At 38.2% G+C, this 22,177-nt stretch overlaps 2 protein-coding genes across 4 annotated transcripts in view; one reads left to right on the top strand and one right to left on the bottom strand.

Annotated features, from left to right (window-relative positions):
- Nucleotides 1-1,485: 1,485 nt before the first annotated feature.
- The window catches only part of BRIX1 (biogenesis of ribosomes BRX1), a 305,669-nt gene continuing 284,977 nt past the window's right edge, over nucleotides 1,486-22,177 (bottom strand). The window contains exons 2-11 of the mRNA XM_050793858.1: nucleotides 10,979-11,165; nucleotides 8,456-8,567; nucleotides 7,278-7,321; nucleotides 4,890-4,960; nucleotides 4,585-4,634; nucleotides 4,405-4,478; nucleotides 4,133-4,183; nucleotides 3,955-4,056; nucleotides 2,191-2,319; nucleotides 1,486-1,934 (exon numbers count right to left, since the gene is read on the bottom strand). Of these exons, the coding sequence (XP_050649815.1) occupies nucleotides 1,665-1,934; nucleotides 2,191-2,319; nucleotides 3,955-4,056; nucleotides 4,133-4,183; nucleotides 4,405-4,478; nucleotides 4,585-4,634; nucleotides 4,890-4,960; nucleotides 7,278-7,321; nucleotides 8,456-8,567; nucleotides 10,979-11,137 (1,062 nt within the window). The 5' untranslated portion in view covers nucleotides 11,138-11,165 and the 3' untranslated portion in view covers nucleotides 1,486-1,664. The remainder of the gene's footprint in view (nucleotides 1,935-2,190; nucleotides 2,320-3,954; nucleotides 4,057-4,132; nucleotides 4,184-4,404; nucleotides 4,479-4,584; nucleotides 4,635-4,889; nucleotides 4,961-7,277; nucleotides 7,322-8,455; nucleotides 8,568-10,978; nucleotides 11,166-22,177) is intronic.
- Nucleotides 11,256-21,424, top strand: RAD1 (RAD1 checkpoint DNA exonuclease). Of its 3 annotated transcripts, none has more exons than XM_050793862.1 (6): nucleotides 11,292-11,460; nucleotides 11,903-12,180; nucleotides 13,313-13,421; nucleotides 15,079-15,337; nucleotides 17,623-17,721; nucleotides 18,033-21,424. In XM_050793862.1, exons 2-6 carry the CDS (start codon nucleotides 11,983-11,985, stop codon nucleotides 18,208-18,210), a joined length of 843 nt encoding a protein of 280 aa, XP_050649819.1. In that variant the 5' UTR covers nucleotides 11,292-11,460; nucleotides 11,903-11,982; the 3' UTR covers nucleotides 18,211-21,424. The 3 variants fall into 3 exon arrangements, with proteins under 3 accessions (XP_050649820.1, XP_050649819.1, XP_050649821.1); XM_050793864.1 differs by having other exon boundaries at nucleotides 18,130-18,222; XM_050793863.1 differs by lacking the exon at nucleotides 17,623-17,721 and having other exon boundaries at nucleotides 11,256-11,460.

The following is a 22,177-nucleotide window of genomic DNA, read 5'->3' as shown; positions in this document are numbered from 1 at the left end:
TAAAATTAAAATATAAGTGAACTAGGAAAGATATCTACAATAAACTTACTATATAAAAGTGCTTACAAAATCAATAAAAGACAGTCCTACTACAGAAAAACATTAGTCCAGTCAAAAAGGATAAACCAGTAACTAATAAAAAAAAAAAGTGTTTTTTTTTTTTAACCTATTGACAGATTCTTTCATGCATAGTGAAACTGGTAAGGGGACAAGGAAATGAACCCTCTAACCTCTAGTGAGGTTATGGTGGTGGAGGGAGCAAGCAAAAAGCTTAGAGTTCATAATCTTTAACCTAAGTTGCACTTCTAGGAAACCAAAAGTGTTGTGTAAAAAGACATATGTAACATATATAGATTCACTACAAGCATTGATACCAGCAAGAAAAAAAAAGAGGAAAAACTGTAAATACTGATTACATAGCTATGGTACACAGAATACTATGCAATTAGCAAGTCAACACGTAGAACACACACATAGAAAAACAGTGTGCAGTCAAAAAAGCAGGTGATGAAACAGCATGTGTAATTTCATTAGATATGTGTGTTATATATTATTGTATTTCTATCTGTCTATGTCAGCAGCCACCTACCTCCATGGTCACTGGTACTCAGAATCTTCTTTCCCTGTTACTAATTTACCCATATTAAGCCCAGTGCCCCCTTACACAATAAGCAGTTTCTCTTTCATGTGAGAAAAAATTCAAATGTTCTGGTATCCCCTCTAACAACTGTCCTATTTTTTTCTTCTTTTACTATTAGTTTTCTAAATAAGTAATCTACATACACTGCTTCTAAAATAAATATGTAATTTGGCCGGGCTCAGTGGCTCATGCCTGATGCCTGTAATCCCAGCACTTTGGGGGCTGAAGCGGGCAGATCACCTGAGGTCAGGAGTTCGAGACCAGCCTGACCAACATGGAGAAACGCCAACTCTACTAAAAATAACAAATTAGCCAGGCGTGGTGGTACATGCCTGTAATCCCAGCTACTTGCGAGGCTGAGGCAGGAGAATCGCTTGAACCACCGAGGTGGAGGTCGCGGTGAGCCGAGATCGCGCCATTGCACTCTAGCCTGGGCAACAAAAGCAAAACTCCACCTCAGAAATAAAATATAATAAAATAAAAAATTCACAAAGTGCTTTCGACACAGCCATTAACGCATTTGATTCTCAAAATCTAAACATTTTAATGTCCTCTTTTCTGAAGTGACAGATCAGAGGTTGGTTCTTCAATGGCTTCATTAGCTGGTGACTCAAGAGTAAAGTAAACTTCAGTGAGATGCTTTCCTTTCTACCAGTCTACTCCTACTTTACCATCCACAATCGATGCTCTTGAAGTGTTGAATGCTTTTACAAATAATAGGACCTAATAAATGTCTGAATTTCAGCTTTGCTAAACCAAAAATTCCAACCCAAGAGAACAGGCTACATTAAGTGTGCTATATTTTTAGCAATATAAACTTCAAAAAGAAATCAGAAATTAACTTATGAATTCTGGTGATATTTTATTTAGAAAAAGATAATCACTGATTTTAAGATCTTAATTTTTCTTTCTTCTAAATGCTACACTAATTAGACATAAGATAGTATCAGATAATAAAAGTATTTACACATTGAATACAAAATAAATATAAAGTAACTGAAAAACAAATCAGGTTTCCATTGACTTATTTTTTTTTCCCACTGTCCATCCTCTGTTTCATTTTTCTTTGCCTTTTGTAAATCCGTTTCTTTCTTGCTTTCAAATCAACTTTTGGCTCTGGTTTTACCCACTGTATTTCTATTGGTTTCTCCTCAGCTGGCGTTACAAAAACATCTGCAGTGGGATCATGTGGAAGAAGAGTCTTCGGCTCTTTCTTTCTCAGTTTTTGCACATCTTTCACTTGCTGTTTCTCTCTGTATTTTGCAGCTGTGATGGATCTTATGACACGCCGATGCTAAAATTTAAAAAAAAAAAAAAAGGTTAGACGCTTTTGAAATAAAAATAAACATTTTATATAAGGCAAAAACTTTCAGTTATGAACCTTACATCCCTTCAGCCAGTGTCATGAAAAAAAGGAGTAATTTCCAAGTCTCTATGCAGCAAAAACCAAATTCAGTTTCACAGGTAATAAAACAGCAATTACTTCACAGAATCATTTTGGCCAAAGGGTTCCGGTACATTGAAGACTACTGAACAAAACAACAGCTTACCATGTTTGGTGACTGGTAGTGAGGATTTTCATATAAAGTTGGTCCTCCAAAACTTCCCTGGAAAATCTTTATGAGATTTAAGACAAAACGAGGTCCTATTTCTACAAGAGCAGCATCTTCTTCTATGATCTTTAATAAAAAGGAAACATTTCGTTTTGGTTTGGTTACATTATTCCAAAAAGGTATACTGACTATAACCTCATTATAAATGTGCCTGAAATAATTGATAATCCATAAAATCAAGGTGGGGGTGAAACTTGGTAAATGCCAAATCATCAGTATTTTCTGAAATCTATTAGTACTTATAGGAAGTCATCATGGAAAAATGTTTTTTCAGTGTGTACTTTTCAAATTGAGTAATTCGATTTTGGTTTACATCTTGCTTCTCACAATGCATATATCCTTGAAAAACTGTGGTTAAATAGGATTTTAAAATAGTAACCACTATTAACAAAATGTATTAAAGCATATTATGGGGGAACTGTTGAAATGTAAACCAATCCCTAAATTGTTTATAAATCTAATTCAAGATAGATTAAAAGGATACGTAGCCAAATTTATTTCATAGCTACTGATTATGGAATTAAAAGGTGACTTCTGAACAACAAATACTTATGTTATCTATTAGTTCAGGCATGTCTGCCCTCAGAGGTTAGGAGGATGTGTTCAACTCACATGCCAGGTATCCAATATAAAATATGCAGAAAAGAGCTCAGTTTATGTCATGTGCTGTCTAAAATTTTGTTCTTGTTCTCTTCCACCTCTTCATCTTTCTGCACTTATCCTGCCAAACTCCTGCTTCAAGATTTCTAGAATCACCTCTTCTTTTCTCCTGAATGAGTCACTGTATGACTCATCATCTAACAGTTGCCACTGAATGCCTTCTATAGCAATTACATTTTGCTAGGTCTTAACCCTTGAGGTGGTTTTAAAGCTTTTAGAGAGAAACTTATATTTTACTGTATCCTTTACAGCACTTTCCACAAATTAGGAACCCAAGTATCTCATGGATTTTCAAGCTATTCCTTTTCTATAAAGTGAAATATATAATGGCTTATTAGGAAATCCATACTCTGTATCAACTAACAGTCATGAATAGAAGTAGGTAGAGATCACTTAAAGTATAAGACACTACATAGTTACTTGCAGCAATCTCTTTAGGGAAAAGGAAGCTATTTAAAACAAAAGGATTGTTTGCATTTTTTGTGTATGCAGACCCTGTATATCCTTATCTAAAAGTTTAATTAAAAATTGGTCATGTACAGTGGCTCACACCTGTAATCCCACCTACTCAAGATGCTGAGGAGGGATGATCATTTGAGGCCAGGAGGTTCAAGATCAACCTAGGCAACACTGCGACACTCTATCTCTAATAAAAAAAAAATTAGGCCGGGCGCAGTGGCTCACGCCTGGAATCCCAGACTTTGGGAGGCCAAGGTGGGAGGATCACCTGAGGTTAGGAGTTTGAGACCAGCCTGGTCAACATGGTAAAACCCCATCTCTACTAAAACTAAAAAAATTAGCCAGGCGTGATTACGGGTGCCTGTAATCCCAGTTACTCAGGAAGCTGAGGCAAGAGAAGCTTGAACCCGGGAGGTGGGGGTTGCAGTGAGCCGAGATTGTGGCACTGCACTCCAGCCTGGGCAACAAGAGCGAGACTCTGTCTCAATAAATAAATAAATAAATAAATAAATAAATAAATAAATAAATAAATTTAATTCCGTTAAAAAGAAGGTATAATTTAAAAAATCAAGTAAAGCTTACCTGAAAGTTCCGAAACCATATCCTATTATCCAAAATGGTGAAAGTAAACACATGGTCCACGAATGGTTGGCTTTTGGGATGATACCGTGGTGTACTAAAGATCTAGTTTAAAAAGTGTATGTTAGTTCCTTATTCCAAGACATATCATGTATATTTTGGATAGCTAAAAGATATTTACCTGAATTAAGAGTTCTTTTAACAAAGCATAATGTGGTAATTCATCAAAAGCCTATAAAAATAAAGGAAGCATATTATTTAACAGTAGATTGCCTTGTTTAAAACTGTTTGCTCATTTGTTTCTATAACCTCATTATAAATGTGCCTGAAATAATTGATAATCCATAAAATCAAGGTGAGGGTGAAACTAAATTGAATTACACAACTATATCTACTAAAAACAACCACGCCAGATAAGAAAATTAGACCTCATACACTGAATGAGAAACTTACAGGGTCAAAAGACAAAAGGGGCCGAGAACCTTTCAAACAGTTTCCAGTCATCTTTAGTTCAGCAAGGGTATGAACTAGAAAAATTGCAACGAAAACAAAAATAGTTACAACTTTTGCACAACTATTTCAAAAGATTATTTTTAATTTCCTCATCTAAAAAATTTTATTGAGTCAACTTACTATTTTGAACAAGGAATTTAGCAGACGGTCCATGAGGTGAATTTGAAAGCCTGAAAGATATAGAGGAAGCTTTTTCAACTGATCAGCGAATGCAGTCAATGCTTACCACCTATTCACCATAAATAATATGCTTATATTCATATATTTAATTTTCTTTAAAGGTATCAAGTTTTGTGAAATCAAAAAAGTTTTATTCATTCTCAACCTCTTACCATGAAAGACTAGGAGTCTATAACATAAAAGGCACAAAGAACAAATCCACTTAAATAAAGGAGTTTAACCAATATCTTAATACATTCTCTTACCACATATAGAGATCTTGTTTTTTCTTAGCTTCAAAATAGATGCATTTATTACAGTTCTTCATTTCACAAACCTAAAGGAAGCAAAGTATAGGAAAATGAAGTAGATAAAAGTGAGAACTAAAGTAATTATATGTGATTAATATCATTTAGATTATCTCAAAAATACCTAACCAGGCTAATAGGCTACAAAGACCAAAACATTTATTCACAGAAGGAACCTTTAAGTTCCTTCTAGGTATTCTACACAAGGTAAACTAGATGCTCTGCCCGTATCTTGGATGAAATTATCTATCATATTTTTGGGCCTAGCATCTAAAATGGTCTCACTTCTGATTACTGGAAACCTCCCCCCTCCTTTTTTTTTTTTTTTTTGAGATGGAGTTTCGCTCTTGTTGCCCAGGCTGGAGTGCAATGGCACGATCTTGGCTTACCGCAACCTCCACCTCTCAGGTTCAAATGATTCTCCTGCTTCAGCCTCCAGAGTAGCTGGGATTACAGGCATGCGCCATCACGCCCTGCTAATTTTGTATTTTTAGTAGAGATGGGGTTTCTCCATGTTGGTCAGGCTGGTCTTGAACTCCTGACCTCGGGTGATCTGCCTGCCTTGGCCTCCCAAAGTGCTGGGATTACAGGCGTGAGCCACAACGCCTGGCCAGGAACCTCTTCTGCCCATAGTCCCATGTACAAACTACAAAGACTAAAAATAGATAAGGAATACCACAACTAATCTTATGTTGATCCTTCATAATCAATCTTCTTAGCCAATCTTACGAAAATCCAGTCCTTACAGAACTAAAAACATCCTTTTTAATGATTATTTTGGTTTTTAACTTTTTAGCTTTTTGATATTAAGATTACAAAACTTAAGTTGTTCTTCATTTATACTATCATTTCTGGTGATTTGGTTCTATCAAGTCATTAAGGGATTGGGTAAAAAGCCTAAGTATATAAAACCTATTTCAAATTAAACTTCAATGTCTTCAAGGCTTACAAAAGTCACACTTGAGAAGATATAAAAACATTACAGGAGTGAAGTCTTATATTACTGTAGTATTCATAAACCCTAATTAATATAGTACTCATAAACTCCAAACTATTTAAGACTTTAAACCTAACAACTTATGGGTGGATGAGGTTCATGCCTGTAACCCCAGCACTTTGGGAGGCCGAGGTGGGTGAATTGCCTGAGCAACCCGGCAAAGCCCCATCACTACTAAAAATACAAAAAAATTAGCTGGGCATAGTGGCGTGTGCCTGTAGTCCCAGCTACTTGGGAGGCTGACGCAGGAGAACAGCTTAAACCCAGGAAGCAGAGGCTGCAGTGAGTTGAGATCATGCCACTTCACTCCAGCCTGGGTAAGAGTGAGACTTTGTCTCCAAAACCAGTTAAACAAATAAACAAACCCTGACAACTTAAAAAAAAAAAAAACTTAGGTCCAATGCTTTTGTTTCTTATTGGTCTTAGAATAAACACAAAAATGGGAAGCTTGTGCCACTTCTGGGCCTTTGTAGTTGCCATTTTCTCTTCCTAGATGGTCTTTTACCATATTTCTCCTTCCATTAAATCTCTGCTCAAATATTAAATTAAACATCATCCCTTTGAACAGGTTTTTCCGGTCTAGTCTCAGCTGCTGAAAACCTATAACCTGCTTCATTTCTCCTATCTTTACTTGAAATTATAAACCTTGTTTATGGCCTGTCTCCATTAGAATGTAAGTTCCATAATGACAGGGACATTGCTCTGTTAAACAGAGTTTCTGCAACACATAGAATGATGTGGTATTATAGCAGAGGTTCAAAAATTTGTGCTCTCAAGAAGGCTAATAGGAAAAAAATGATCCTAATTCTTCTAAGTTTTGAAAATTTTGCTTTAAAATGTAAATTCATGTTCTGTGCTTCCAGAGGTTAAAAAAATATACATAAGTGTAGTATACTTTGAAAATGTAACCTATTCCTAGTTTGTAATACCTTAAGAGCAGTTCCACACAAATCACTTTTAATACTGGCAAAACACGTTTTTATCATGTGGGGTTTCTACATATATAGATATGTTTAATGGACTTCTTATTTTACTTTATATATGCTGACTGATCATTTTTTGAGTACCTACTATGGATTTGGCATAATACTAGACACTACGGGGTTAAAAAATGAGACATAATCCTTCTCCTGAGATTTCAATATGCTTGTTCAGACAAAACAAACAGACATGACTGAAGCACTAAACTGTAGGAGAAAAATCTGGAAGAGCAGTTATTGAAGAGTTAATAAAACGTGTCTGAATAGTTTTTACAAAACAATTTTTAAAGTCACTGAATGACTTATTTTTGAAATGAGCCACTGTTAATGTTTTTAAAATATTTTATTGCAATTACTTTCTAAAATTACCTCGTTAATCACAAATAGCTTATCCTTACGATCCATTTTAGTATCTAGAAAAAGAAAAAAAAGACAAAGCAAGTAAATTAAAGGTGATTTCAAAGTTATTTCAATCAAACCACATATGCTATCTAAAAAATAAGTGTTTTTACACTCTTCAGTTTAAAGGAGATTTTATTATTAATTTTCAAAACAAGACCTGAAAACAATCGCTTAAAAAATCTTGACTCTTTGTAAATGTAAAGAAAATAAAATAGAGTCTGTAAGAATTAGAAATTATAGTGTAAGCAGTGTTTCTCAGTATTTAGGTATTTTAGGAATCCTTTTCAAAAATGGGAAAATTCTCACAAACCAAAGACTATGTTAAAGGAAACCAGTTTCAATGAAGATATCTTTCACTTGTTAATCACAGATGTCAAAGAAAACTGACTTTATGCCTGTGAAACAAATCTGCACATATACTCCTTGAATCTAAAAAAAAGTTAAAATTTTTAAAATAAAAAAAACCAAAAAAACCCCAAAACACCTCTCAACATAAGCAAAAATATGATGCGTTGCCACTCCACTGTTCTAAACAATGTTTTTTTTTTTTTTTTTTTTTTGACAGGGTCTTGCTCCTTGCCCAGGCTGAAGTGTAGTGGCACAATCATGGCTCATGGCAGCCTTGACCTCCTGGGCTCAAGCCATCCTCCTGCTTGAGACTCCTGTGTAGCTGGGACTGCAGGCAAGTGGTCCCACACCTGGCTAATTTACTTTACTTTTTTCGACTCCAACTTAAAAGGTGCTTCAAATTCTATCCCAGGTACATTTTTCAACAAAAACAGTTAAAAAAAAAAAAAAAAAAAAGCCCAAAAAGCAACACATGGCAGTCCTTGGCACTTAGGACAAACCATCCCACCTATCTCAGGACCTTTAGAAACATTCCAGTGAAGGCATTCCTGGACTTTCAAGAAATGTTTCAATAATATTAGGACATCTGTTTTAAAAAGTAAAGAAACTACCTAATGAAGTCTAAAGAATTTCTTACAAAATGTTAACTAGAAAAATTGTGGCACTTGAAAAGATAAAAGGTATTGTGTTTTTTTCGTGAAAACACTGAACAAATGAAGAATATATAAAATAAGTGAAAACATAAAAATAGCTAAGTTTATAGACAGAAATTTCTAAAGTATATGATACAAAAGCACCTGCTTTAGAATGAGGCATCAACATTCTCAAGTCCTGCATTAAATGTCTTGTCCTGAAATTTATTCCTCTGGAAGAAAAGATGAGAATCCGTTCCTTATTTTTCCACTTGCCCTAAAGAAAAAGAAAATGTTAAAAAGATTTTAAAATCTCATACTGAACTGACCTTGTTTTGTGACAGGGTCTCACACTGTTGTCCAGACTGAAGTGCAGTGATGCATGCTCACAGCTCACTGCAGTTTCAAGTTCCTGGGCTCAAGTGATCCTCCCACCTCAGCATCTGCAGTAGCTGGATACTACAGACATGTGCCACCATGCCCAGTTAGTATTTTTTTTCTTTTGTAGAGACAGGAGTCTCCCTATGTTGCCCAGGCTGGTCTCCAACACCTGGGCTCAAGCGGCTTGGCCTCCCAAAGTGCTGGGATTATAGGTGAGAACCACTGCACCTGGCCCTGTTTGTTTTTTAAGAGCTTCCAGGTAGCAAGTCAAACCATCCTGACTCCTTTAATTTCATCTCTCACCAACATTCACAGACCACATCTGCCACCCAGAAATGCCCTCCTTGGTTTCTTGTTTTTCATCTTCAATCTCTCCAATTCCTCCTCCCAACCCTGAAAGTTCTTTCTTAGCCCTCTTTTATTTCTGTGCTCTCCATGCAGAGGTCTCATAATAATTTCTCACAATTCTTAATCCTTTCTTATTCACACTGCACTTAGAGTCTTATATTAACTGCAAAACTCCTAAATGGCTAACTTTCTCAGACATGAAGAACACCTCCAACGGATATGGTTGACTAGCTCTTTCAAGTTTACTCTTTTTTTTTTTTTTTTGAGATGGAGTCTCACTCTGTCACCCAGGCTGGAGGGCAGTGGCGCAATCTCCACCTCCCGGGTTCAAACGACTCTCCTGCCTCAGCCTCCTGAGTAGCTGGGGTTATGGGTGCCCACCACTGCACCTGGCTGATTTTTTTTTTGTAGTTTTAGTAGAGACAGGGTTTCACCATCTTGGCCAGGCTGGTCTTGAACTCCTGACCTAGTGATCCACCCTCCTTGGCCTCCCAAAATGCTGGGATTACAGGCGTGAGCCACCGCGCCCGGCCATTTTTAAAGTAATACTTCAGTCACATCCTTACTTCCCAGAGTTTTCTAAACAAAGTTCAAACGACATAGCTTCGACACTGAATTGTAAAATACATTTTCATTTTTACATCATTATTGCCCCAAATGAAGCCTAATGCAATCCAATCTGGCTCTATTTTTTACATTTTTCAGCATTTCCCTACTTCAAAGTCTTTTGAATGTCAAAATTCTACACTTCTTCTGATATGCAGCTTAAAGACTAAATCCTTCATGATTCTTTATCTTATTATACTAGGGTAAACGTAATCTCCATCTCTTGCATTTCCATAGAATGTATCAAAGTATGGCTCAGATTATGGATACTATCTAGCTCCTTAAGGGAAGAGTGAGAACACTAACATTTATTGGAAGTGTACAAGCCCAGCTTATTTTTCATAAAAAGTAAATATTCTCTCCCCCCTCCCCGGCCCCAATCTGCAGGTCAGAAAAGAGCGCAGAAAAGAGCGGGGCTAGAATTTACACTTATCTTTTATTCCTCAGAGCTCACACTCCTTTCCTAGAGCTTGCCATCACACCACACGGGGTCATTGACTTAACACCTACTGCGTGCTAGACTACTCTGCTAAGTGCGGAGGACGCAGAAATTAATGTCAAAAATAATCCTTGCCTTCACAGTATTCTGTCTAGCTTAAGATGAGTTCTCAGTTGAAGGAAATCTAGCTAATTCCAACTAACGTGCACTTCTTTTGAATAAAAACCATCAACTTATTTGAATTCTTAAGTTTCCTCCTAAACTCCAACATTTCAGGAGGAAGGGGTCACATGCTAGTCACCTTTGCAATCCCAAACCCAAAGGATGCCTAACTTGGTAAAATGCATGGCACATTCAATGTCTGTTGAATACAAGTAAAGCTCATAGTACCTAGCCTATTTTTCATTATCCCTTGAGTTGAAAACTGGTTAACAAATCAGAGTCACAGTCCTAAGGGCAACAACTTTTTAAAGGCTCACCTAACAAACTGTAGGATCCCTGACTGAGAGTGGCTGACTATGGCAGTATATGGGCATACTAATCACTGGAAGAAATACTCAACAGCGAGAAATAGCCAAGGAAAAGCCCTACTTTTCAAAAATATTTAAAAAACAAAACAAAACAAAACAACTCAACAACTACGAAGACAAAACGCTACATCTGAGCACCCTGTAAGTCGCTTTCCCGTGGGCCGGGTAAAGATTTTAAAACCCGCCGCCTCCAGGAGGGCGGACACGTGCACAAGGATTAGCTGAAAACTCGGTGCCCAGTCTGGCTGGGAGGATTGCTAAAATCGACCTACCGTTAACACTCTGGCTACTCTGAAATTAGCAGAGGTGTAGTCAAGTAAGTAACCCAAGAAAAGGCGCACAGAGCCGCCGCCGCCGGTGTAGCCCGGGGGCATCCCCTTCTACCTTGCAAACGGGGCCTGGGATCCGGTCCCTCTCTTCTTCCTCCACCTCCTCTGCGGTGGTGTGCCGCTTAGTTGGCGGCGCGGCATCTTTTTCGTTTCTTTTTGGCTTCTTCGCCTGCACTGCCAAGCCTCCACGCCGTTTCCTCTTGGTTGCCGCCATCTTGCCTTACTGCCTGCGCTCTTGGCCTGTTTTCCGGCGTTGCCTCTCGCTCCTCTTTCCGATCTCTATGGTTCGGTGGCTCTAAGCGCTCAGCTACGCGGTTGTCCTCCAGGTCTGCGGTGTCTCCTTCCGGTCTCAGTGGCGCTGCACGCGCGGCTCTCTAGGCCTCCTTCAGCTCTGTGGTGACGGTGGCGGAAGTGGAGGACAGGTCTGAAGAGTGGCGGGACCGGCTCCACTTCCTACGCGATTTCTCAGAGCTGTCTAGCTCCTCCTCAGGGACTTTCCTGGGAAGGTCTCTCGGGCGTCCAGACCCCACCGCAAAGGTAGGGTGTCCGCACTCGGGGACCCCGAGACTAATAAGCGATGCTGTCCCGCGGGCGGGCTGGTGAATGGGCTTGTGTGGGACTCTTGGGGGATCTTCTGGACACTCTGGGCGCTCCCCCCATCGCTTGTTCTGTTGGAAGCGAGGCTGGTGCCGCGGTCGGATTCATAGCTCCTGTTTGTTTGGCTGGGAGAAGCTGGCCCCAAGCGGAGATACCGTGTCAGTTGCGTGTCTTCATTCTTCACAACTTTTCACGTTATTGTCCTCTTACAGAGACGAGGAAATAGTAACTTAATTTTCCCGCAAAATTACAAAGACAATTAAGTGACATAGGTGGGGTTCGGCCTGGTCAGCTGAGTTCAGCCGCCCAGCCCCCGTCCACCTCTCAGCGCAGGTGGAGCTCGCCAGACCTCGCCTGCACTGATGTGAGTTTTATTGCCCAGTCCCTTCAGGTGTTTCGCGATTCGCCGAGCAGGTGTTGGCCCCAGGAGCATTTCCCTCCGGGCCGAATGCGCAGTGGACTATGCCCCTTCTGACCCAGCAGATCCAAGATGAGGATGATCAGTACAGCCTTGTGGCCAGCCTTGACAACGTTAGGAATCTCTCCACTATTTTGAAAGCTATTCATTTCCGAGAGCATGCCACGTGTTTCGCAACTAAAAATGGTATCAAAGTAACAGTGGAAAATGCAAAGTGTGTGCAAGCAAATGCTTTTATTCAGGTATGGAAGTAGGCGCCTTTAAGCCTGTGCCATAGATATTCTAAATGCAATTTAATGAAATCCGAAGGTTTTAGTAGACATAATAAATAACTTAATACTCATAATAACTTAATAGTCAATAGTCATAATAAATAATAGATAAATAACTTAATAGTCTTACGTTAGAGAACAAACGTCATTACTTGAATTTTTTTTTTCTCTCCCGGTAACAAATTCTTTTCCCATCTTGTTTTACAGAGATAATGGTTAGTAATGACTAAAGTTTATTAAACTAGACTATCGGCTAGGCTACAGTCTTCTTAGTGTTTAACTTATTTAATTTTAACAATAGTCCTATAAGACAGGTTCTATTGTTATTCCCGTTTTATATATGTGGAAACGAGGCACAATTTTAAGTGATTTGCCAACAGTCCCACAGCTGGTAAGTGGCTGAATTGGGATAAGAACCCTGAACATTTGTTTCCAGAATATCTGCTCTTTTTACCACTGCGATACTACCACCTTGCTGTTACTAAAGAGTATTTTTTCCCTTTACTGGTTGTAATAGAATTTTTGTTCTTCCAAAGTAATATTTGTATGGTTCAGATAGGATTGCAAATTCAACTAAGCATTTTTTTTTAACACGTAAGTGCACAGCATGACCTCAGGGATAGAGAGGTAAATAAGACATGGTTCTCGTCCTCGTGCGGCAACATGGTATAGTGGCTCACACCTGTATTTCCAGCTGCTCAGGAGACTGAGGCTGAGGCACGAAGATCGCTTGAACTCAGGCATTAAAGACCAGCCTGAGTAACCGTAGTGAGACCCCCGAATCAATAAAAAATAATAATAAAAGTTGTAACTAATATTGCTCATGCATTATCAAGTCATCCGTCTGTTTTCCAAGTGACCTTAGCAGTAGTGATACGCACAAAAACGAGATAAGGGAGAGTCCCAGAGGGATAGTTTTAGATCCAGGAATGGATATAAGGATGCTTCAAAGGATGTCTCTAAGATGTTTTGATTGCTAATCAGAAATTATTCTCATGGGATTAGCACAGTATTGTATTTTTTAAACATATAAAGTGAAATCTAGGACCTTGTATATTTTCATTCTTTTACATAACAATTTTCACTTTTACTTTTTCCGTAGGCTGGAATATTTCAGGAATTTAAAGTTCAGGAAGAGTCTGTTACTTTTCGAATTAATTTAACTGTCCTTTTAGACTGTTTGTCTATTTTTGGATCAAGTCCTATGCCAGGTAAACTATTATCAGTATAAAGACATAAAAGTGTTATATACAGTGTTCAGAAAAATACAGGAAGTTATTTGGAATATAAACATTTGTTCAGAAAGCTAATGCCAATTCATTTTTCGGTGGCCACAGTCATGGGTTCTAACATTTCACAATGTTAATTGCAAGTATGTTTATAGTTCTTTCATATTTGTAAAAGTATTTACATTCATCTTTTTTTAATTTACAGGGCTTTGAGGGATTTTAAATTTGAACTGGCCAAAAGAATACTTTGGACATGTCTTTAATATCTTTAACATTGTGAAATGTTTTAATTGCTTCTCTTCCCTAACTTGTCCAGAATTACTCAGCTAGTTAGTGGCAGAGAAAAACGAAAGCCAGTTCTCCTGACTCCTAGTTTACTGTGTTCAAAATTTGTTTCTTTTAAGCTATATTTTATAAGTTATGTCTATTTTGATAAATGATTTTTTGGTGTTTTTGAGACAGAGTTTCTCTCTTGTTGCCCAAGCTGGAGTACAATGGCAGAATCTCGGCTCACTGCAACCTCTGCCTCCCAGGTTCAAGCGCTTCTCCTGCCTCAGCCTCCCAAGTAGCTGGGATTACAGGCACGTGCCACCATGCCCGGCTACTTTTTTGTATTTTTAGTAGAGATGAGATTTCACCATGTTAGCCAGGCTGGTCTCAAACTCCAGACCTCAGGTGATCTGCCCGCCTCAGACTCCTGAAGTGCTGGGATTACAGGCACGAGCCACTGTGCCCGGCTGCCAAATGATTTTCTTTAAAATGTATATCTTTTTATTTGTTAAGGGAATTATTTTTAAGAATGGTGAAATTCAATTGCTGTAGGTATAAAACTGTAAGGAATCCCCAGAATTTTATTTCATAGGAAAACAACCTGGAGATTAGCTAGGAAAAATTCAATATAGTTCTCCAGAAAAGTGTATTTTAACTTTCCACAGACAGTTCCACTGTTGAATTACACATTTTCTAATGACAGTGTTCTCCAGCTGGTTTTTCGTAAAAGCATCTGTCATGTTCCATTCCTCACTGTGGCTCTCAGTCCAGCAAGGAGAAGGACTTTGAATATCCTGTCATAGTCCTCCTTGCCGCTAGTGGCTTGCAGTGTTAAAATTTACACCACCATTAACAACCCTCTTTTTCTCTCAGTTTGATTTTAAAATGTGAGGAAATATAAATATCTCCCAGTTGGAAAAGTTAGAAGGATCCTTGTCATAGTGAGTACACTGACGTTACAGTACAGATGATAGCAATCCACTGTTACACACATTGAACCTTCAAGGAATAGCATACCCTGTTCTGCAGCAATTTAGTTACTTGCTGTGTTGATCCATATAGATTCTCTATTCTGAAATTTTATGGATGTAAAATCAACAAGCTACTTCTGAGGTGTTTATGACAACCTGAAAATGATTCCAAAGAATTATGTTACGTTTTATTCTGGTTCCCAGTTTTCTTGTATTTTTGGAATTGTCTACACACAACTGTCATCAGGGAAGATGTAATCCCTTTTTATGAGGAAATACATGTATGTGAGAAATTGGACGGAATAAATTATTCTTGAGAAATTTGATGTATCATTTCGAGGAGAAGCTGAACCCAGAGCTATAAAGCTAACGCCAAGTATGACTTCTTTCCATTGCAGGGACTTTAACTGCACTTCGGATGTGTTACCAAGGTTATGGTTACCCTTTGATGCTGTTTCTGGAAGAAGGAGGAGTGGTAACAGTCTGCAAAATCAATACGCAGGAACCTGAGGAGACCTTGGATTTTGATTTCTGCAGCACCAATGTTATTAATAAAATTATTCTGCAGTCAGAGGGGCTCCGTGAAGCATTTTCTGAATTGGATATGACGAGTGAAGTCCTACAAATTACCATGTCTCCTGACAAGCCTTATTTCAGGTACTTGAGAGCAGTTCAGTTATAGTTAATGTGGTCTGTACTCCCATCTTCCCACTTAGACATTTGCTTAGGGTGCAAAATTTTTATTATCCACATTTTTAGAGTTTTCACAACTTTAGACAGCTTGTACTGTTACCTCATAATTTTATGGTTCAAGAAACTTAAGACCCAGGAAGATTCACTCACTATGTCATATTTAGGTGGTGGTGGCATCTAGATGAGAAACCCAGTCCCCTAATTTATAAATGAGTGGTATTTTCATTGTACTACTACTTACTGTCATAGATCAGGTTACATCATGAGGAAAATTGGGTTTAAGTGTTTGAAAGGGTGTTTGTATTATGGTATCTTTTTCAAGTTCCGGTTGCAGAAGAAAATGTTTTCTACACATGGTTCATTCAGTCACCAAGTATCTGTTGATCACCTACCATGTGCTTATTCATCTTATTAAGCATTATGGGAAGAACAGCTTAAAACCAAGGTGAAACCAACATACGTGAAACAGCAAACCATTAAGTACCAATATAGCACACAGAGATACCTGGGAAACGCTTATATGAGGATTTAGAGATGATTGCTCAAAGCTGGCTTCCCAAGATAGGGCAGTTTTCAGCAGGAATACCATGTCAAAAAAGCTGCTCCTGATACTTTAACACAAGTGTCTGTTCAGGGTTAGACTCAGTTTAGAGATTCTAGCAATTTAGAGAGAGGATCTAAATATTCTCTTTTCAGAATATTTCAGGATCTAAATACTCTCTTTTTGAAATATTTCAGAATGTTAAATAAAGGCACTAAAGACATATGGAATAAAAGGAATAAGGTATTCTTTTTGTAACTACTTTAGAAGAATTACAGGCCTGGCTGTAAAAGTGCAGTGGCTCACACCTGTAATCCCAGCACTTTGGGAGGCTGAAGTGGGCGGATCATTTGAGGTCAGGAGTTCAAGACCAGCCTGGCCAACATGGTGAAACCCTGTCTCTACTAAAAGTAGAAAAATTAGTTGGGCGTGGTGGCGCTTGCCTATAATCCCAGCTACTCGGGAGGCTGAGGTGGGAGAGTCACTTGAACCCAGGAGGCAGATGTTGCAGTGAGCTGAGATTTCACCACTGCACTCCAGCCTGGGTGACAGAGTGACACTCTGTCTCAAAAAAAGAAAAAGAATCACAGGCCCTTTTCATGACTTTGGGGAGTTAAGAATTTGGCTCAGGGTCCGATAAAAGTGTTAACCAAAATGGAAATTGGAAACCCTACTTTAGCAGTGGAATGAAGTGAAAAATTTCAGGTACTTAAACAATATTTCAGAGGATCTCCTCAGTGATCTCTCTCAGCCTGGGTAACTAGATGGACCATGATATCTTTCATCTCCAGGATGGGAAACAATTTGGTGGTAGGGAGGTAGGAGTTGAAATTTTTTCCTGGATATGTTCAATTTGATGGTAGGGGAGGTAGGAGTTGAAATTTTTTCCTGGATATGTTAGATTTTAAGTACCTGTGACACTAGGGAGTAGCTGGATGCATAGTTATGGTGCTCAGGAGATCCATTTAGACTGGAAATTTAAATTTGGGAACCATCATCATGGCTGGGCATGGATGAGACGGGTCAGAGAGAGAGATTATATTAGAAGAAAGAAAAGATGGACCCCAGGAAAACCAACACCTGGAAGATGGGGGGCAGAAATGGAGCTTAGAGAAAACCAACCTGGATCTTATCACCATGCTCATATAATAGTTAGCAATGTGCTAACCCTGCAGCAAATGCTTCAGAAGTTCTTGCAGATTAAATCAGCATATTAACACTTACAAATTGTCTACAAATAACTTTTGGTGTTACCAAGTGAGGAAAACCATGAAATAGCCTTGAGAGCAGTCTAAGATACAGAAAAGCTGTAATTCCTCGGTGTAGGATTGGAAACAGACCTAAGGGTTGCAGTTGACTTAGATCAAGGTCTTCCATCAGTCCTCAATTCTCTCTCCCATTATATATTTCTGACTTAAGGATGAGGAAAAGTCATTTTCAGAGTAGGATTAGGGTAATGAAATTAAAGTGTCCGCTACCCTTTTCCTTTTACAATTGATTTTCTTCAAAGCCGTTGATTAGTTACCCTGAACTCCCAGAACTCTAGTGGGAGCTTTATTATGGTACTTGTTATCATGTGTTGTAAGCATTTGTGTACATGTCTGTTTCCTCCACTAGTATGAATTTCTTAGGAAGTGTTTTCTTTATTTGGATCCTAATGTGGTTTATTTTTGGACCAATGAATAAATGAGGTAATCATTTTCTATAGGTTATCTACTTTTGGAAATGCAGGAAGTTCCCACCTTGACTATCCCAAAGATTCTGATTTGATGGAAGCATTTCATTGTAATCAGACCCAAGTCAACAGGTCAGTTCTTAATATAGAAGTTCCCATTGGTGATAAAGAGGAGGTTAAATACCAGATTTCTGTTAAATAAAAACACTTTCAATCTGTTAATTAAAATGCACAGCATTTTATAAAAATAAACAGTAGAGTGCTGGACTTACTAGGGGATGTAGGGTTCTAACAGTGGATGAATTTTAAAATCATCAAGAGAAAATATTAGCAAATTGGATAAGTACCTGATTTTATTCTTAGTTTTGCTACTTTTTGTCCTTGGGAGTTCTGAGCAGTGTTCACTGTGTTGATATAACAGCTTTTGATTTTGTTTTCTACAGATACAAGATTTCTTTACTGAAACCCTCTACAAAGGCATTAGTCCTATCTTGTAAGGTATCTATTCGGACAGATAACAGAGGCTTCCTTTCATTACAGTATATGATTAGAAATGAAGATGGACAAATATGTTTTGTGGAATATTACTGCTGCCCTGATGAAGAAGTTCCTGAATCTTGAGTCTTGAGTATGACAATTCACTGATATTTATGTGTACATTTTTGACAGATGAAGTTCTTATTCTGAGTACAGTACTCTTTATAATTTCATATTGGATTTTCTATAGAGAAGAAGCACTATGGGGAAGATAGGAGCAAGGTCGTGTACCTAATAGTTACTGTGTTTTCTAAATACATTTTGTAGAGGGCATGTAAATAAATGTTTTCATGTAGTCATAGATTATTAAGGGCTGTCCTTTAGTTCTGTCTTTTGAACTCACAGTTATGTGAGCCAATGTAACATTTCAAGAGTCTAAAGGCTTAAAGTTTGATGCAGCTACCTGAAATGTTCTTTTATTTATTTACTATTAGAAAAAGCAAAGGCATATGAGCATTGCTTATTAGTTTGAATTCTAGAGACTAGATCATAAAGTGGTGGTTCTCAAAGTGTTGTGCCCACACCAACATCAGAACGGCCGGCAAACTTGTAGCAAGCCTCCTCTGGGGAGGAGGCCAGCATTCTGTATTTTAACAAGCTTCCCTCAGGAGATTCTGATGCATGCTAAATTTTGGGAACCACTGGTTTAAAGGAAACTTTTTTCTTTAATAGGAAACTTTTTTTCTTTAATAGGATTTAATTGTATTGAGATAATTGCTTTTACATGTAATTTCCTTGCAAATGTTCTGAAGTTAAGGCATCACTAAACAAGTCTGAACAATTCTTTATGTGATTTATTTTTAAAGTAGACCTTTTAAAGAGATCTGTGAACGGGATATAAAGCAATTTTCAGTGTTACAGGTTTTCTTCTTGTTCTCAAAACTGTTCACTGTAGTAAGTAACGGCAGTCAGTACTTATTACTTTCCATTTACCTATGAGTTTCTTGACAAATCAAGATGTAGAAAACCAGTTATTAAGTGATTTTGTACTTTCCTGGTAGTTGTCACTAAAATAATTTTTGTGGCATATAAATATATTTAATAAAATACAATACTAAAATTATCTGACTTACTCTCTAGTAGAAAAAATTACATGAGTACAGTGAAGCTTCTGTCTTTGTTACCGTACCAGGTGACAACAGCTCAGTGTCCGTTCGTGGACGGCACTATTGGCCTTTTGAGTGAGATGGTTCTTTAGGATAAAAAACTGTCATCCCATTGCAGGATTCATTTAGCCTTTCTGGGCCTTACCCACTGATGCTAGTCATTGTGACCACCACCTCCCCCAAATAAAAGTGTACCAAAGTATTAATTGTTGAGAACCATTCAGTGATATTCACCAAAATTGGAAGATATATTGGAATGCCCTACCTCAATATAGGTCACATAGTGTTAGAGAAAATTGGTTTGGAGAGTATTACAGCAAAGTGTGCTGCAAGGAGGCCACTCCAGCACAGTGGCAGGCACTGCTTCCCAGGCATATGGACAATTTTGGGAGGTGGCCAGGGTCAGTACCTGATAACTAATAAGTCTCTCAATCTCAGCATGCCTAGTGGCTACAAAAGAAGTTGGAATTTTTTAAAGTGTATGTGTTCAAGAAGGAAAGATATTAATTTACTAAATGTTGTCAGAATATTATTTGTTTAAACACCAAAAACAGAACAAACCTAAAAGATACTTACAGAATATCTAATCAGTCCACATTCTAAAGACTGTTAAATGTGAAATAGCATAGTTATTTTTTTGTCTTTTGTTACTAGTGTGAACAAAGAACAGTGCCTAATATATAATAGGCATTTAGGAACTTTGTTATATGAAAGAATCTCCAATTTCAGATTTTCTGTTAGCATCTTATTAGTCACTGTTTAATTCTGATGATTTAGCTCTAAATTTATTTTGATCTAAGGTTTTTTATTTTTATTTTTGGAGACAAGATCTTGCTCTGTTGCCCAGGCTGGAGTACAGTTGTAGGATCACAGTTCACTACCTAGGCTCAAGCAATCCTCCCATCTCAGCCTCCCAAATAGTTAGGACTATAGATGCATGCCACCATGCCCTGCTAATTTTTGTATTTTTGTAGAGACGGGGTTTCACTATGTTGCCTAGGGTAATCTTGAACTCCTGAGCTCAAGCAATCCACCCGCCTTGGCCTCCCAAAAGGCTGGGATTGCAGGTGTGAGCCACCACGCCTGGCCTAATGTATTTTTTAAAAGTTGAATCTAAAAAGAATTTGAAACAAATATAAATCAGCTCAGTAAGGATGGATATTTTTGCACATTTAAAACTATTATTTTAGGCCGGGCGTGGTGGCTCACACCTGTAATCCCAGCACTTTGGGAAGCCGTGGCGGGTGGGTCATCTGAGGTCAGGAGCTCGAGATCAGCCTAGCCAACATGGTGAAACCCCCGTCTCTACTAAAAATACAAAAATTAGCCGGGTGTGGTGGTGGGTGTCTGTAATTCCAGCTACTCGAGAGGCTGAGGCAAGAGAATCACTTGAACCTGGGAGGCGGGGGTTGCAGTGAGCCGAGATTGCGCCCTTGCACTCCAGCCTGGGTGACAGAGCAAGACTCCGTCTCAAAAACAATAAAAAATTAAAATAAAAATTATTGTTTTAGCTGCATGTCTTCAGCTATTTAGAATTCAGAGACTAAGAATTGTTTCTAAGTCACCCTAACATCAAGGTACTTATTTTATAAAGAATTTCCTCCTTATGTGTGTTCTATTTGATCCAGGCATTTTTACGTTAATAAAAGTTTAACTTTATTTCCTATGCAAAACCACTAGGGGGAGTGCTCCCTCAGACAGAGCAGGCGACACTTGGGTGCCACTACAAATTGATGTGTAGCATATAGAAGAACAGTCTTATATGTGACTTTTAGTTCTGTCTTTTTGAAGTTTATCTCTCTTTCTAGTAAAATTGTGCTTACTGTGAATGGATAAGTAATCTTTTTTTTCATTTTTCATTTGTTGATTTCCCATTCAATGATGTAGTGCTTCCACCTAGAATTGGTGAAATGCTTCAAAATAATACAAATAAAAATATTTGTTAAATTTCACTTTTCTAATAAAAATAAGGCTTGTAACACAGTCATTTTAACAGGAAGCCACAGGGTTTCTGTGGTATTATCAAAGTCCCAGTAAAAATTAATTAAAATTGTAAAAGGGCAGAATGTGGCACTCTCAACAGTGGGGTAGGGAATCATTCAGGACATAGAGACTTCCTTCTCTCCTTCCCTGTCTTCACACTGCTTGTCCCTTATCCCCACCTGAAATAAAATCTATTGGGTCCTGAGAAATTGGAGTGTGGAGTATTTTTTCTTTTCCCAATTATGTTTGTAATTTGCTTTCATTCTCTCTTTGGAATAGGCAGCGCTGTTTTATACTAGTATCAGGTTAGAAGCACCCCAGGAGGAGTCATTAGCTCTAACAGGATTTCTCTCTCAGGAGTGGACAGCTAGTATTCTAATCAGAAAGACCAAAGGCAGTGGTTTCACGTGCTTTCTCTATATGTATCTCAGTCACATCCAGAGGTTTTGATAATCAGCAGAGTAAATGTGTGAAGTATAGTTTTGAAATTCATAGCTTGTTGATCATTATAATAGATACTAGTAGTGGCTCTCAGTGGCAAAACTAGAGGTATTCAGGATATGTGAACTTACTAAATTATTTCAGAGTAATCCTCATATTTAAGTGAAAAGGAAGTAACAATTTAGTGAAGCCTATGGCCTTTACCCTTAGGCATGGTGCCTGACACTTGATCCCAAAATGGTCTTGCTTCCTGCCATTTTGTCCAAGGATTTGGTTGCCTTGGCTAACTAGGTTAGGAGAGTACTATTTCTGGAATATTGTCAAGCCTGCCTTAAGTGGACCTTTAATACAGGTTACATAAACTTTTTTCTTTTTTTTTTTTTTTTTTGAGATGAAGTCCCACTCTGTTGCCAGGCTGGAGTGCAGTGGTGCGATCTCAGCTCACTGCAACCTCCGCCTCCCAAATTCAAGCAATTCTCCTGCCTCAGCCTCCCGAGTAGCTGGGACTACAGGTGCCTGCC

Source organism: Macaca thibetana, chromosome 6, assembly GCF_024542745.1.
Source record: "Macaca thibetana thibetana isolate TM-01 chromosome 6, ASM2454274v1, whole genome shotgun sequence".
In the NCBI taxonomy this organism is placed as follows: Eukaryota; Metazoa; Chordata; class Mammalia; order Primates; family Cercopithecidae; genus Macaca; species Macaca thibetana.
This window is presented reverse-complemented; position numbering and strand designations above follow the sequence as displayed.

Coding starts and splice junctions, on each gene's coding strand:
- RAD1 (XM_050793862.1), top strand. CDS start 11,983: ATGCCCCTTCTGACCCAGCAGATCCAAGATGAGGATGATCAGTACAGC. Junction 15,338..17,622: donor CCTGACAAGCCTTATTTCAG/GTACTTGAGAGC, acceptor CATTTTCTATAG/GTTATCTACTTTTGGAAATG. Junction 17,722..18,032: donor AATCAGACCCAAGTCAACAG/GTCAGTTCTTAA, acceptor TGTTTTCTACAG/ATACAAGATTTCTTTACTGA.